Raw genomic sequence first — 14950 nt, 5'->3', positions numbered from 1 at the left:
CACAAATTATATCGTCTTAGTAATAATGTCAATCTCATCAACACGTGGCGCAAAGTCGTCGAATTAGTTTCTAATTACATGCATGAAGGAAAATAAAAGAAAAAAAAATGTAATTATGTACTCACATTATGCCTTGGTGACCAAGAATTGCACACAATGGATGCATCTTCCAATATACGACTCTGCAAAATGAAAGAATGCCATTTCTCATAGAAGTCAAGTTTGTTTTTATATAGTACAATATTAAACCAATTTAATCTACATATTTTATGTAGAATATATTTGTAATGTACTTTTTACGCAGAAATGGCAGCTTACAAGATAAAATGAAACTGAAAGCTAAAGAAGCGAGATTTTAAATATGTTTAAATGGATATTTATGTTTAAATAGATATTTATTCAATTTTATTATACTTAGACAATTGTTATTTTCATGATAATTTTGCTATTACTTGAATTGTAGTGGATTTAATAATTAATATAAAATATTTTCTAAAAGTAATCTACGATTAACTTCTAATTATAATTATTTTACTTTCAAAAATATATGACATTTTGTTTCGCCTTGAAGGTGAAGTGCTCTCTTTTTCATTTTGCAACAAGTTAAGCATTATCTCATAATATATCATTGCTATCTATGACAAGTTATGCGTGATAATATGCGCGATAGAGTACTGAAATAGAAATCAACATCGAATTATCGTATCACGAGAATATATCTTCCGTTGGTTTATCTGTGTTCGACAAAGGATGTCATGACGGTTCCGAGTTCCATGTAACAAATTTCAATACACGACTAATGACCGAAGCCGAGAAATATTTTCACTCGATGGAAATCGAACGTACGCGATTTACCTGTCAGCGGCACTTAATATTTATCTGGTCTGCATATTTTATTTTTGCCGATCGCTGCAGGACAGACATACCCGCGCGCGCAATTGTCTCCGTGCACACACAGATGCGCGCATATATAATACATACGTATACATTTATATTATATTTAAAGCGAAGCCGAAAGATTGACAGAATCGGGGCATACCGGCGTCGCGACGCCGTCGCAAATTAAATGAGTCATTTTAGGATTCGCGCAGAACTAGGTAATTCAATATCGTCCTTATTAAAGCGTCGGCCAATTCTGCACTCGCGCGTTTCTTGATGACAATGATTATGTCATTATGGGCACCGAGACTAATATGAATGCATCACTCTTTCGAAGCGACGTACTTTATTAACGTGTCACATGTCCCAGCGTGCCCGCGGGGTAATACTTCGTGGTTCGACGTATACGCACGATATATCACCGAGCTTCGATTGCAGATATACGTGCCACTTAATGTGCATTTGACATGATTTTTCAGTCATTTATTAGCTCTCGCCTCGGTGAATATCGGTGCTCGATATTTTCGCGCGATTGTCAAATATTCATCGAAACAAACAACCGTCGAAAGTTTTTAACATAGATTTAATCTTATATTTCAGTCAATTTTTAGATAGATTTTAACACAATTTTGACTCGAAATTTAGATGTTAAGAGATTTGTGGTTAAAGTTGGTGTGCGAGAATTTTGAAAAACTGCGGCGTTCGGGTATCTTTGGTCTCGGTGAATATTATACCTAATATCAATAATGTTTTACACTTTAGAACTTTTCGAGTCAAATATAAATCTGGATTGTGCGTTGCGACTGTTAGTAGAAAATCTAAAACGTTTAGGGATGCAATACTATCATAATCCTGCATGAAATATCTAGATACAAAGGTACATTGTTCAAAAAATTCTAAATTGAAAGTGTAAAACATTATTGACGTCTGATACAATATCGTATTTTTGCGGATTTGTCAAATGCTCATTGACGATGTTATCTCGCCGTCAAATTTAATATTGTCCATTTGCCGTTTTGAACAAGATTCCTATGATTCTATTTATTTAATATTTTGGATGAAATCTCTCCGTATCTTAAGAAGTTCAACGCCTCGGATATAATTATCGTCACCGAGAGGAAAATAGTTTGGCTTTATAATATCTTTATAAGATTGGTAATTACAGTAAATAATATAAGTAGATAAATAATATAAATAGATGTACGAGATATCAGTTTCGTGAAGAAAAAAATAAATATATAAGGAAAAATGATTTTTCTCTTTGAATGTCATTTTTTTTTTACGTGAAAAACGTTTCAAGGCCTGACAATGTTACAAAAATATTCGATAAGTTATTATCAAAATTATGCGGAAATATCAACATTTAAAAATGTATGAATAGTGGTGTTGTCTTGAAGAGATTTTTAATATAGATCACTTTTATCTTTGATAAAATATGATATTATAAAAACAAAAAAGCCTGACACCTCTCTTTTCAAATTGATGATGTCAGGTACAAAAAAAGAAGACATATTTAAATATCGGAGCAAATTAGAACAATTTAAATATCATGCATCATGATAAAGATTTATATATGCAGATATTTTTGCGCTGCTGAAAAACACAAAGAAGATTGAAAATTGTCTATTATAATCCAGGATATTTAAAGTCTTTGTGCAAAAGTGTTTAAGCGCGCCTTTTTTCCCCTTAAATAATTTTATCCGCAAAAAAATTAATTTAAATTAATACAATTGAAAACTGTTGGACTCGGCTTTTGAGATACTTCACAATTGAATTCTTTGAACAAGAATAATACGCTTATGCGACAATGCGCTGTAACGCATTAGCATCAGTAAGCCGGAACGCACATCATCTCTTAAAATCTATGTATGGTCATATATGAATTAGTGTTCACATGGTATGTGCACATGTGCAGTGTGCGTGCGTGCTTGCATGCGGATAGCTGTGTGGTTCTGCATGTGTGTTGGAACACACGTATGCATTGCAGTGCGTTGTGCGAGAATCCTATGATGCATCAGTTACGCGGACACAAAAGCCTGGTTGCATTGAGACTATATATATCTCTATATACACATGCGTATTCGTTCTCGTGAATGTGTGCGTACATATATACAGCAGCGGAAGCGTCTGTGCTACGACGCGTAACACATTGCGGACTCGCACGAGTAAACAGACGCAGTCGAATCAGTTTGCCCGGCTAATTGATTTTCCTTCACATGGCCGATGCAGAGCGCGCACTGCGTGCGCGCGTAGCGACGCGGCTACGCGGTCCGAATATAGAGAGACAGTGCAACGCGCCGTACAAATCCAATCCGAAACTCTCGTTTGATTATCAAGCGAATTCCCGCGGCCGATTGTAAATCAACTGCTATACTGCACCGGAGGATCATACTGATGCTTTAGATTGGACGGAATGGCGGTGCGTACGGATATCGGGAAATTTAACCCTCTTCCGAAGCCGGGATGCACGGAAAAAAATTTGATTGAACATTGTCGTGGCACGGCGATACGGAGCGCAAATGGCGAATGGCGTTTCTAGGGAGGGAAAAAGAATCTTTAATTCAACATTTGCCTAGTAAAATGAGAAAAATGTTGCGAAACTCTTGGCGATGTTGGTATATGATAATTTGTATATGATTTCAACGATCGTAAAGCATAATGATAATTTCTACAAATGATAAATAATGATTTTTGTTTTATTAAAAATTCTTGTACGATTTTTTACGAGTTTTATTTGTTTTATTACGTAATAAATGTGAGAAGCTTTATGAAAATATTTGACAAACTAGTATTGTTTGTCATGACTATTGTAGTATCATACTAAATACCAGCAAAAATTAAATGAGCAATGTTGCCAATTATAGAGATGTGAAAAATATTAGATTAATGCAATTATTTTTGACTTGTTTCACTAAATATAACAAGTTTTCAAGGTTCTAAAAATATGTGTAAACTGTGCATATTTTTAAACTGCTTTTCGCTGTCAAAGCTAAACAAGACTACATTAAGGATTTAAGAATCTACCGATAAGAAAAATAAAAGCATGAAAAGTTTTATATATAACTTAAAGTTTTTATATAATACAATAATTTTGGCACCTCTATAAAATTTGATTGACATTAAATTCAATGCAACCAAAGCGTGAAAGAAGCGGAAAAATATAAGATGGATGTGTTTAGAATACTACAAATGAATTCACTGAATAATACAGAACGGTAGACGGTAACTGTACGAGGGCAAGTGTCTCCGATTATAACAAAAGTGAGGGGCTCGCAGCCCGGCTCATTTGTTATTAACCGGCGTGAAGGAGCGTTGAAGTGCAGAAAGACTTCGAACACGACTTCACACTTTGACTCGTGGCCCTTGGTAACTTTAGATAATTACCGGCGAAACTTCCGCGAAGAATCTTACGTACTTTCTCGCAATATTCCCAGAGTACGTTCTCCCGCGATCCACGAGTGTTATCACCGTCGATGACACTACGTTTTGCGAATTCAAGCGAAATAACTTTTTTTAGCATGAAACAGGAACAAAACTATTTGCATTTGTTTCAAAGTAAAATTATTGAAAAAGAATATCTTACATTTCCTTAAGTAATTTTTCGTTTTTATAAAATTAAAATTTTATCTTTGGAATTATTTTCCTTTTTTAAAATGTAGTATTGATGATATTATTAATCTTTAATTGCAAAATTTTGTTTTTCTAATTTTTTTAATTTGTACTTGTATTTATATTTTTTTTATAACAAAAATTTATTGATGTTATTTTTTATCTGAAAATTATCTGTAACTCTTTTATCAGCTTGTTTAAATAATCGACTTACTACACTATGATCATTTTATTTTAATATCTGATCTTGAAATTTCCTTTTTCTCCATCGCAATGTGAACAATATGGGAATATAAAATACAGCCGGGTCAGAGAAAAAAAAACCGGCGCCGGCGCCGTCGTCGCACAAAATATGGAACGGATAGCTAGCTATGTAGATTCAGGCTGACGCGGCTCATTACGATTTCAGGCGAAAAACACGGGTCTTGAAGCGCGAATCGTCTAAGAGATCGCTAAAGGGAATTTATGAAATTTTCTAATTTAATATTCCGGTTCGCGCAGGCGGCGCCCCACCGTAGCTCCTCGTTAACTCTTTCCGTGGCGATTTTTTTACTCTTAATGCGAAACCCGATTAAGCGACTTCAGAAACGACATTTCGCTACAGTCGCGTTCGCAACTGAACACAGTATGAAAGAGGCGCGGAATAAATTAATGCAATTCTGACAAAATTCGGACAGCGCTCTTGTGCGATCAAATGTCGCGCTTTCTCGTCGCTGCTAACGTTATTTTCCTCGGCTTCGCCTCTCGATAGTTAATAAAACCGTAATGCTTCGAAATCGTCTGTTTGAAATTTGCATGTGATTTTAAGCGCTAATAAGATAACATTTGCTTTATGTACGAAACATTGCATCCTTTAAGCTGCTCTTTAATGTAAGACATCTCTGGCTTCATTCGCATTTCAACAGATGTTAAACTATTTAAGATCTACTAGCTAGAGATAGAAATATTTGCTTTATACAAGATGTAAAATATTGGCATATATTATTAGCAGCTCACATGTGGCCCATAATCTAATAATATTTTTTATTTGACATGAGGTTGATTTTATTTTGTAATTTTATCACATACACATGTCTATGTATGTATTATGATGTAAAATGCATTATAAATGCGCATTTGTGACACACGTTTGTCAAATTTTTTCCAGAATGAAAATTGTATAGTTGCTCTGAGTTAATAGTAAGATAATAGCTTACGAAATTTCTCAGCTGACTGGTTATCCATTTGTTTTATATAGCATATTTAATAGCACGACGTGATAAATATTTGATTAAGATAAAAATTCACATTTATGATGAGATATTAATAGATATCGATGATACACGTTAGTGAGATTGGCTTGATAAATGCATTTCAACAGCTTTTATCATGACATGTATCTCCGCGGCGTCGAAAAACATAAAAAGAGATAAAATGCGATGCTGAAATTTGGGTCGGCGCATTGACAACTCTTGCTTTCGTGAGATCAATGGCCGAGGCGATGTGCTGAGGTCAGACGGAGTTCAACATGCCTGTCAAGGAGACTGTTAAATCAGTGAATAATAATCAATTATTGCGCACCTATGACACCGAAGATAGCTTCACTCGGCGACGAGACTCCGAAACGCTTATCGAGCTCTTTTTGTCTAGACCGTGTCTATAAACAAATGCGACGTTTTCCATCCGAGACCATATAAAAGTTTAACGCTAGCGTTTCTGCATAGATAACGAAATGCTATAAATCACGATGGTCCAATTTAGCATCCATATAGAGCATGTGGCCGAAATTATTCAAAATTTTTTACGTAAACGCACTTAAACAGTGCGAAAGTGTCTCGGTGTTTCTTAATTTATGTGTAATTATACAAACTACATCGAATTGTATAAAGATTTTTCTCAAGAAAAGAGTTGTTAGCAATAATCAGAGGCTTTTTTTACGAGTTTTAAAAGATAAGAAGAGTTGTAAAAAATAAGATCCATTATTCTTCGTGGAGAGCAGAGTTAGTGTCTTTGCTAGATTATGGAAACGACAATGTCAATATTTAGCATACGACGTGTAATATCGTAACATTTTATCTTTCCTTCCCTTTGATTTAATGACACTACGCTAATTCGACAGTAGATAATGCAAGGTATACCAGAATTATCACCTGAATCAATACGCGCTGGTCACGTTTCGTTTGCTATCACATAATCGGTACTCATCACGTGACGCATGGGAAGAGTAGCGGAATAATTTAGCGATGTGCCTATAGTGTTTCCGTGCGCCGACTGTGTGCGTTGCCTAAACCGAACGGTCCGATGCACTCGCTAAAATAACGAGACAAGCGATAATTTAGAGGCTGTATATTTTATGCACGTAAAATAATAACAATCAGCGGAGTCGCTGATTAAAATAATTCATCTCGCCAGCTCTCTATAAAATTACTATTTTACGCAATTATCTCTCTCATAATATTTGTATTGTGACTGCAAGTGTGACGATTGCGAAGGAAAGGAATATGCTGATCGTGTAAATATCGAGTCGACTTATCTCGGGGCACCGGCAGCGCGATATCTAAATTGTGACTATTCGATTTATGGTATTTACCGTGGAGAGTCGAAATTGACGGGCGCCGAGCGTAAAAATCAGTGATTTCGTAACCACTATATGTCGGGGATGGCCACGTTCATTGGCTACGTCCTGTTCCGCCCCCGCAGCCCCGCCAATCAGACCGGCGGCTTTCTCTCATCGATCCAAACCATCCACACTATACTCAGCCGCCATGCTCAGTTCTCTTGCCCGTTCCCCTATCCTTCTCCGGCCGTGCAGCGATCTAGTATAAGACACGACGATGTAAAGCCGAACGCGGCGCAGGCGAAGGAACGTTTAGCGTTGCCAGCCGCCTGAATTCCCGTTTCCACATTCCGCGATAAGACGGGCAAATCGGTGGATAACAATTAGAAAGAGATACAGAGCGAGGTTTTTTATTTTGAAGTGCTCGATTGCTGGTTAATTAGTCCAATCGGTTTGTTCGCTCTATTTTTCTTCTAAAATGCGAAAATATTTAATAATTCCTGAATTGAACGGCCAAATTAAAAGTAACATAGATCTCGACGAAGATAAAAATGCTCTATTCAATATTTAGAAAATTATTTGGACGTTTATAGTGATGATGATCTTGTTAAGTAAGTAAGAAAATATAGATTCGAGTCGATGACTTCCGTCTGTGCAATCGTAACGACGAAAGAAATAGGTCATGAGAGAAAATAGAGATATAGCAGGTGAAAAGTAACGATTACGTATGAATTATAAAGGAGATTGCGCGTACATCTGTGTGTATGATGCGTGCGTGCGTATACGGACACATACGCGCGTTCGTATTAACCACGTGTGCGTGAATAATCATCAATTTAGCAGTTTATTAGATGCTTTAAGCATTAAAATCAATTAATTAGAAATGATAATGGACTTGAATTCCGTATAGAAACAAACTCATCAGTTTCTCATCAACTAATTAGCAGTCGTCAAAAATCGACGATAATTTGGTCAACCAATTTTATATGTTTACATTACTTTCGAGCGCGTAATGATGTAGGTATGTGAGATGAAATTAATGATGAGAGAAATTTGTATAATTATAATCACCGATTTCTAAAAGTCACACGGATTCTCTAAATTTAATCATTGTACCAAAAATTACGAATGTAGTTTAAACTTTGTTTGAAAATTTATTTCACAATTATCGTTTATTATTTGGGACACGTGAAGCGCAAACTTAACGATAAGTGACTGGCTATCGGTTCGTCATCTTCATTGAAGAGATTTAATTTCTGTTGAATGTTAATTCCAATTCGCGATATCATTGTGTCTGAAATATAAAAGCATTACGTCGTCCTTGCACAAGAATGTATCTACTTGCTGTGTGTGCAAGCGCAGGTGCGGACGCAGTCGTTAATTTTTTTCCTCTCGTCCGCATCGTCGACTCGCGGCGATTACACGACTATAAATCATACGTTTGTTTTGCCTTCGTTTTCGTACACACGTTATACCACTGTGACATTTTATTGATACGATCAACGCGGAAAATTGCGCGTTTCTCACTTTTCTTTTTGCCTTCCAATGCCTTTACGCTAATTACGCTACATAATTAGATTGCCCTCTTAATATAATTCGCGATATTGCATTAAATTTTTTACGTATCATATAATATGATTGTATTTTTCTAATCTAATATGTAATATATCTAGATTATTCAAATAAAACGTTTATTATTCATCGTACCGTGTCTATCGATATATATTTCAAGCAAACATCGCGAAAGAGGGTTGATCCACAGAAAATAAAGTTCTCGGTTATTTGGCGAACCTCGTTGTATACATATACTTCAACATATAAGGGTAACAATAACGTATATATATTATATGTGAGCTTTATCGAGAAACATGATTATTATTTGACATGACTGTTTATTATTTCATAATGCTATTTACCGGAAAATTTGACAGACATGATTAAGATCTTTACGAAGCGCTGTAGTTCATGTTGATTTAATCATTTGTAATTAACTAGATGTTCATTCTGTTCCGCATTAGATAAGCTTTTAATCTACTACTTTATTTTTTTATTTTATTTTATTAGATTTTGAGAAACAATCTATTTATTATAATTGGTACTGACAGTATGTATTCGTAACATAGGCTGCATTTTTATGTATCACATAAAGGAATAATTACTACTCGAGTAATAAGAGCAATCAAAAATCATCTCTGAGTAACGTAATAATGATTGGACATTTTCGCAAAAACGAAATTATCGCACGGCGCTGTTAAACGCCACACGCGATGAAAAATTGATATGCCGTCGCATGTTGTCGTGGAATTCGTTAATTTGCAGTATTATACCATATTCCCGCTTTTCAGCGAACGTGAGAATTTTCGCCATTATAAAGAACATTACTTTTTGCTCTGCCACAATTTCAATAGTTTTATAAACGTTGAAAAATTAGTACAAAGTGGATTGTATTTATGCTCGATATTTTATCTTTGAACGTTTTAAAATTACAGTGTCGGTTAATAAGTCAATCGAAGAAATGGCATTTATGCGGAGACCAAAATATTTCATTTGTGAATTTAATGAGATATTAATGTTTATGGTAAATTGAAATTTAATGCCGCCAAATTCTTTATTGCGAAATATAAATCTCGATACCGAAGAAAAAAAGAAAAATTATAATAAGATTACTCGATCTATTTGTCACAGAAACGACGTGCACACGACATTTCGCATGACGGAGAGAGTTCTGGGAACTTGCTCGATTGTTGCTAAATATGATAAAGTGATATTCTTGCGTAATCATTCCTCATCCATCACACGCGTTGCTCGTCAAACACGGGTGTTACTTTCCCAGACGAAAGGATAACACTTTCGACAATGTAGGAATTATGAACGAATCGCTAAACAGAGAAGAAGGTTAAGGGGAAGCAAACGTTTAAACAGGATCCAATGGGGTGCATTCATAGTCTTGGCTTAAGTCTATAAATTAGCTTTATGCACAATTGCATCTCACGCATGATTGAGCATTAATAGTCTCCAAATATTTTGCATCTAATGATCGGATTGATTCAATAATAAATTGATATCATTTCGCGGAACGATGCGTTTAATTTGATGAACAAATATTGTATCAATAACACTAATTACAAAATTGAATATTTTATACTCGCATATCATTTGTAAAAATTGTCTAGAATTATAAAAACGTGACATGTATTTTCAATTTTATTATGATAAAATAGAAAATATTACATGCTATTACGTGTATCTTCACCGCCGCAGAACTCTATATTACTTCTTCATAATTTCTCGTAATTAAAGATGTAGCTTTTATGCTTTTGATGATTCGAATATGATAGTTTCGAACCTTCGTGATCCTCGAGTTTCTTATTTACAGACATTTTTCAATTAAGCGAAGTGCAATTTTACCTTAAAATATGGTCTCGCGATCTTGACTCGGTTTAATCGGCTAGCTTTCAACGACTCGCTTTCACATGAACAATGAGCTCGCGCTCCAGTATTCTTCGTTACTCCGCAAATTAATGCCATTTGGAATATTGAATTTTTTCGTAGCGACAAGGATTACAGCGCAAATTGACTTGAGGACGAAGGTATGCGTGCGCAGCGGCGGCGGTCGTAATTGCATATGAACGTTCCACCTAGTTAACACGCGGCCGCAATAATGCGCCGCATATATGGCGACGGGTAGACATCATCTAATGGAGGCTCGCTTCTCCCCAGATCGACTCTCGCGCACCCATTCACGCTCCCCCTCAGACGAGCTACGCTACCTCCGGACGAAATTCGACCGCCTGTCTCTCTCTCTCTCTCTCTTTCTCTCTCTCTCCTCTTTCTCCCTCTTTCTCTTCCGCTCTCCCTCCCCCCCTCTCTCTCTTTCTTTTTCTCTTGTTTCCCAGTCGTTCCCTGTCGTTCCACCCACTTTGCGGCTCTGTCCATCTCCGTCACTCTTCCGTTCAGAGTACTCGCTTGCCGGAACCACCTTCTACATCCCGCCTGTCTGTTCATGCTTTCGCTGATTTGCACTTAGGAACACTCGACTGTCTGCCTGTTTCGCGCTTTTTTCCCCTTTCTATTTTACAGTTCCTTCATTTTCCTCTGTGTGAAACTCGTGCGAAACTCGTGTGTCATTATACCGTTTTCTCGTCGTATCCCAGACTCGCGTGTTTCCGATTTTTATTTCCGCCAAATTTCCCGGTGTCATCTCTTCCTCTGTCGTTTTTCTTCACCATCGCGTTATTTTCTTCGTTCTACGAAGTCTCACTTTTTCCTTTTTACCATTTCTGTTTATTCCGATTGCATTAATATCTCCTTTCTGAAGTCACAACACGGATTTCTCTTACTATTTGATGATTTTTTTCTTGTTTTTTGTTTTGCCTTGTGAGAAATGTCTATTTAAAAGATTTTTTTCAATACCCTATTTACAAATATATTTTGCAATTTTGCAAAGGTTGTTTTGTATATTTAATTGTTTCACATATATAGAATTATACGAATAGTGATTATCATGTAATTACGATACAATCGACAGTGTTTTTAAATTAATGCTTTTGTACATTTCAACAAAAACATTCAATTAGTAATAATGTAATATGCTATTGCAACGGGAAACATAAAATTTAGCATAAAAATTAGTTTTTATTTATTAAAAACATGAAATGTTAAAAATGCACTCTGATCGAAAATACATTAGCTTTTACTGCATCATCACGTATGTTAATACAACTGGATATTTGATAAAATCATTACGAATAAAAAATGTAAATGATAAGTAATTGATTTACATATTTAATGTTAAGTGACGCACGAATAATCGGAAAATATGGATGAAATTTTATATTTACGCATAATATAGAGTTCTGCGGCGGTACGATTGCGATTTAAAATATGCAATTAGTGTTTTACCGGAAAACACTGTAGGGTAGGAGGATATGGTACCGATCTCATTTTACCGGCGTTAATCATTGCATACGTGCAAAATAAAATACACGGTCATTAAATAAAGGATATGCAAAATTCATTTCTGATTGCCATTCCGTACTTAAAACCGAAAATGTAGAAATCTATAACAGTCGCATTAAATAAAATTATAAGCTGCGCGTTACATGCACGTTATCGCGAATGTAAAATACATCAATTCGTCATAAGCAATTTTCGGATGTATTAGTAATTTGTACCTTTTAATTTAATTTCATTTACATTGCGTTTGTATTGCAAACACAACGCAGAAAGAAACATATTTGTTGCATTAATTTAATGCAATTTTTTTGCATCTCCACCTTCCCGAGAGCGAGAGCTTGCTGAAAATTAAGCGGAATGAAAAACGGATTTGCATAAAACATTTGCGCTGTTAATGTAATTACCGCTAATTAATTAGTACCGCGGCTCTACTGTTAGAAATTATTATCACGAGCCTGGTATGGTTTAAACTCTTCTACGAAGCGCGAAGCCCGGCCGGATAATCTGTTATGACAAATCAAATCCGCAACTATGTTACGCGTCGAGCATCGGGGAACGGACGGCGAAAAAGGGTCCGAGGCGGAATACTGTGACGCGTTAATTTACCACCCCTATAATTGGAACAGTAGTAATGCACTTAAGGAAGGATGAGAGCAAATAGCGCGTAGCAGGTCGGTCACGTGGCAGCGCGTGCCGGCACGTGTCGCCGACACACGCGAGCGCGGCCATCTCTCTGTCAAATTTCACGATACCGGTTGGAGTACAGCGATTCAAAAGGCTATACGAAATACGTGTCCAGTGCCGGTCTCGGGATCACGTAGGCCTAGAATCTCCTTTGCGTTTATTTACACATTTCCGCTATTGTTTTTATAATTTTCTTTTTTCTTTCAACCATAAAATTTGTTTCTTCAAATTTTGCTAGATAATTTTGCAAAAATATACACTCTGCTTTTCTCTCTTCTCTCACGTTCTACGTACATAGTCAACATATTTCGAACATATTTTAGAATGCTTTCGGAACGCTCAGTAGTTTGACAAATGGCTAACAGTAAAATTCTTAGGTTCGAAGCGGTAACTTTTGATTCCCGCATATCTAAGGCTTTTGAGACATAAAGATGATGTGCTCCGCAGGATTTAGGGCTTAGACTTTATACCCTTGTAGTACCTAGTCAGTAATCCAGCCCTGGTTCTTACTACTTCACCGTCAGGACCATATCCTTCCTGCCCGCACCATGGACTCATGGGCATATCCCCCATTGGGGAGATGAGCAGGCGCATTAAGAAAATTGAAACGTCGATTTGTCCTCGAAACTCGGCCTGACGATAATTTTATTAAGACCGCCGTTTCTCCGAAGGGAGGGAACCGTCGTGCCGGCGAGGGCCACCGTGTTGCAGGATATCTCGCGGTCGATTTCAGTTATCCGCCGATGATGCTAATTTAAGCCGACGCAGTATATCCGGCCGTCTAACCTGAATGTCGGACCCTTTTTTTACGATATCAGTGAAAGATGAGGGAACATAAGTATATTAGATTTCTAAACGATCCTATTTGAGACTCTCTACGAACCTGTCTCGGTAGGTTTCGCTTGAGAGGTATCACAGAAGCTTTGTCACAATAAAAAAACCGAGATTTTTATAAAATCGATGTTGACATTTGAGCTATTGCTCGACTTATTGCATTTTTCACTTAGTATCGCTCATTCTATCTATCAGTTATTTTGTTTCTTGTCAAAATTGTTACGTAAAAGAGTAAAAAAAACTTCGATAGGTCAATAAAGCGAGCAAAAACTAAGTTAACGGAGGATTACAGGAGAATGACACATATAAAGTTTATAAATTAGTTGAAAGTAAAAAAAAGAAAAATAACATGTAGTTCAGCGATCAAGAAACATTTCGGTAGTTTGTCACGATGTAGTTTGCAAACGCATAATTTTCAGGACTTTTAGGTAAGAAGAAAAGGTATTGGGAGATTATAAAGATATAACTTACTAAAAAATATTTAACATAATTGAATTTTTGCGTGCGCACGAGTTTCGGAAATGCAAGGTGAAAGAGAAATTTTTCGAATATAATATAATCGGCAATAAACTGCGTGATGTGTGCCATCCTGTTTATAGAATGACACATATTCGTCGTGGGTGTTTGCTCTGCCCACGCACCACTTTTATCCACATGCTGTTGTGTTCGAGCAGGTGCTCGGCCGTGCCCCTTCACCCCAACGCGTTCGTCCCTCTCTGTCAAGATACAATCGTGGCGTAAACATATGGTCATAATAATAGACTCTTGATTTTGACGAGGGGTGCTCCCTATGAGAAGTGTCCCGTGATTGTTTCTCTAGTGTATACGCAAAACGTACAACCAGTCATAGACATTCAGCCTAGCAAGTGAAGAAGATTTGGGGGAAAAAAAAAAAAAAAAAAAACACAAGTACCGACTGCTGTTTGTCGCCACAGCACGGTAAAAATTTTTTAACATTAATTTGTAATATCTAAACATAAAAGCAAACACAACGCGTTAAATAGATTAAGTTTTCGACGTAATTTTATTCTATTTCGAGAGAGTAATTTCATTTTATTGTAAAAGAATTAATTTTTTTCGAAATTATTTAATTTTATAATTATTGTTTTCATAATTCCATAGTTAATATTAAAAAGTGCAAATAACAGCGTAGCCGTTAAATTAGTAATGCAATGCATAATGGATACTTAATAATGAACACTTAAATAATACTTGACAAAAAGACGTAGCTAATAAAAGGTCAGGTTAATAAAAATGCGCTCAATTTGGAGCCAGTGATTCTGTTGTATCGTTAAAATGAGATACTTGGCGCGCAATACGCTATCGATTGCACAAAACAGTTATCCAACTTTCTCATATATGGTCTCGCTAACGATTTGTTTCATTTTAATGAACCGATAATTGTTTCTCACAATGGCGTTGCGTTTTCGGTTATTCAATAGTCAGCAATCA

The 14950-nt window shown here is 36.2% G+C and overlaps 1 protein-coding gene across 2 annotated transcripts in view; it reads right to left on the bottom strand.

Moving 5' to 3' along the window:
- acj6 (abnormal chemosensory protein 6) overlaps positions 1-14950 on the bottom strand; it is a 53148-nt gene that overhangs the window by 22305 nt on the left and 15893 nt on the right. For both annotated transcript variants that reach the window (XM_067348395.1, XM_012367981.2), the window contains exon 2: positions 126-182. In XM_067348395.1, coding sequence (XP_067204496.1) covers positions 126-182 — 57 coding nt within the window. The remainder of the gene's footprint in view (positions 1-125; positions 183-14950) is intronic.

Source organism: Linepithema humile, chromosome 1 (assembly GCF_040581485.1).
Source record: "Linepithema humile isolate Giens D197 chromosome 1, Lhum_UNIL_v1.0, whole genome shotgun sequence".
NCBI classification, from domain to species: domain Eukaryota; kingdom Metazoa; phylum Arthropoda; class Insecta; order Hymenoptera; family Formicidae; genus Linepithema; species Linepithema humile.
Note: the sequence above shows the minus strand (reverse complement) of the source record. Positions and strands in the feature narration are given on the sequence as shown.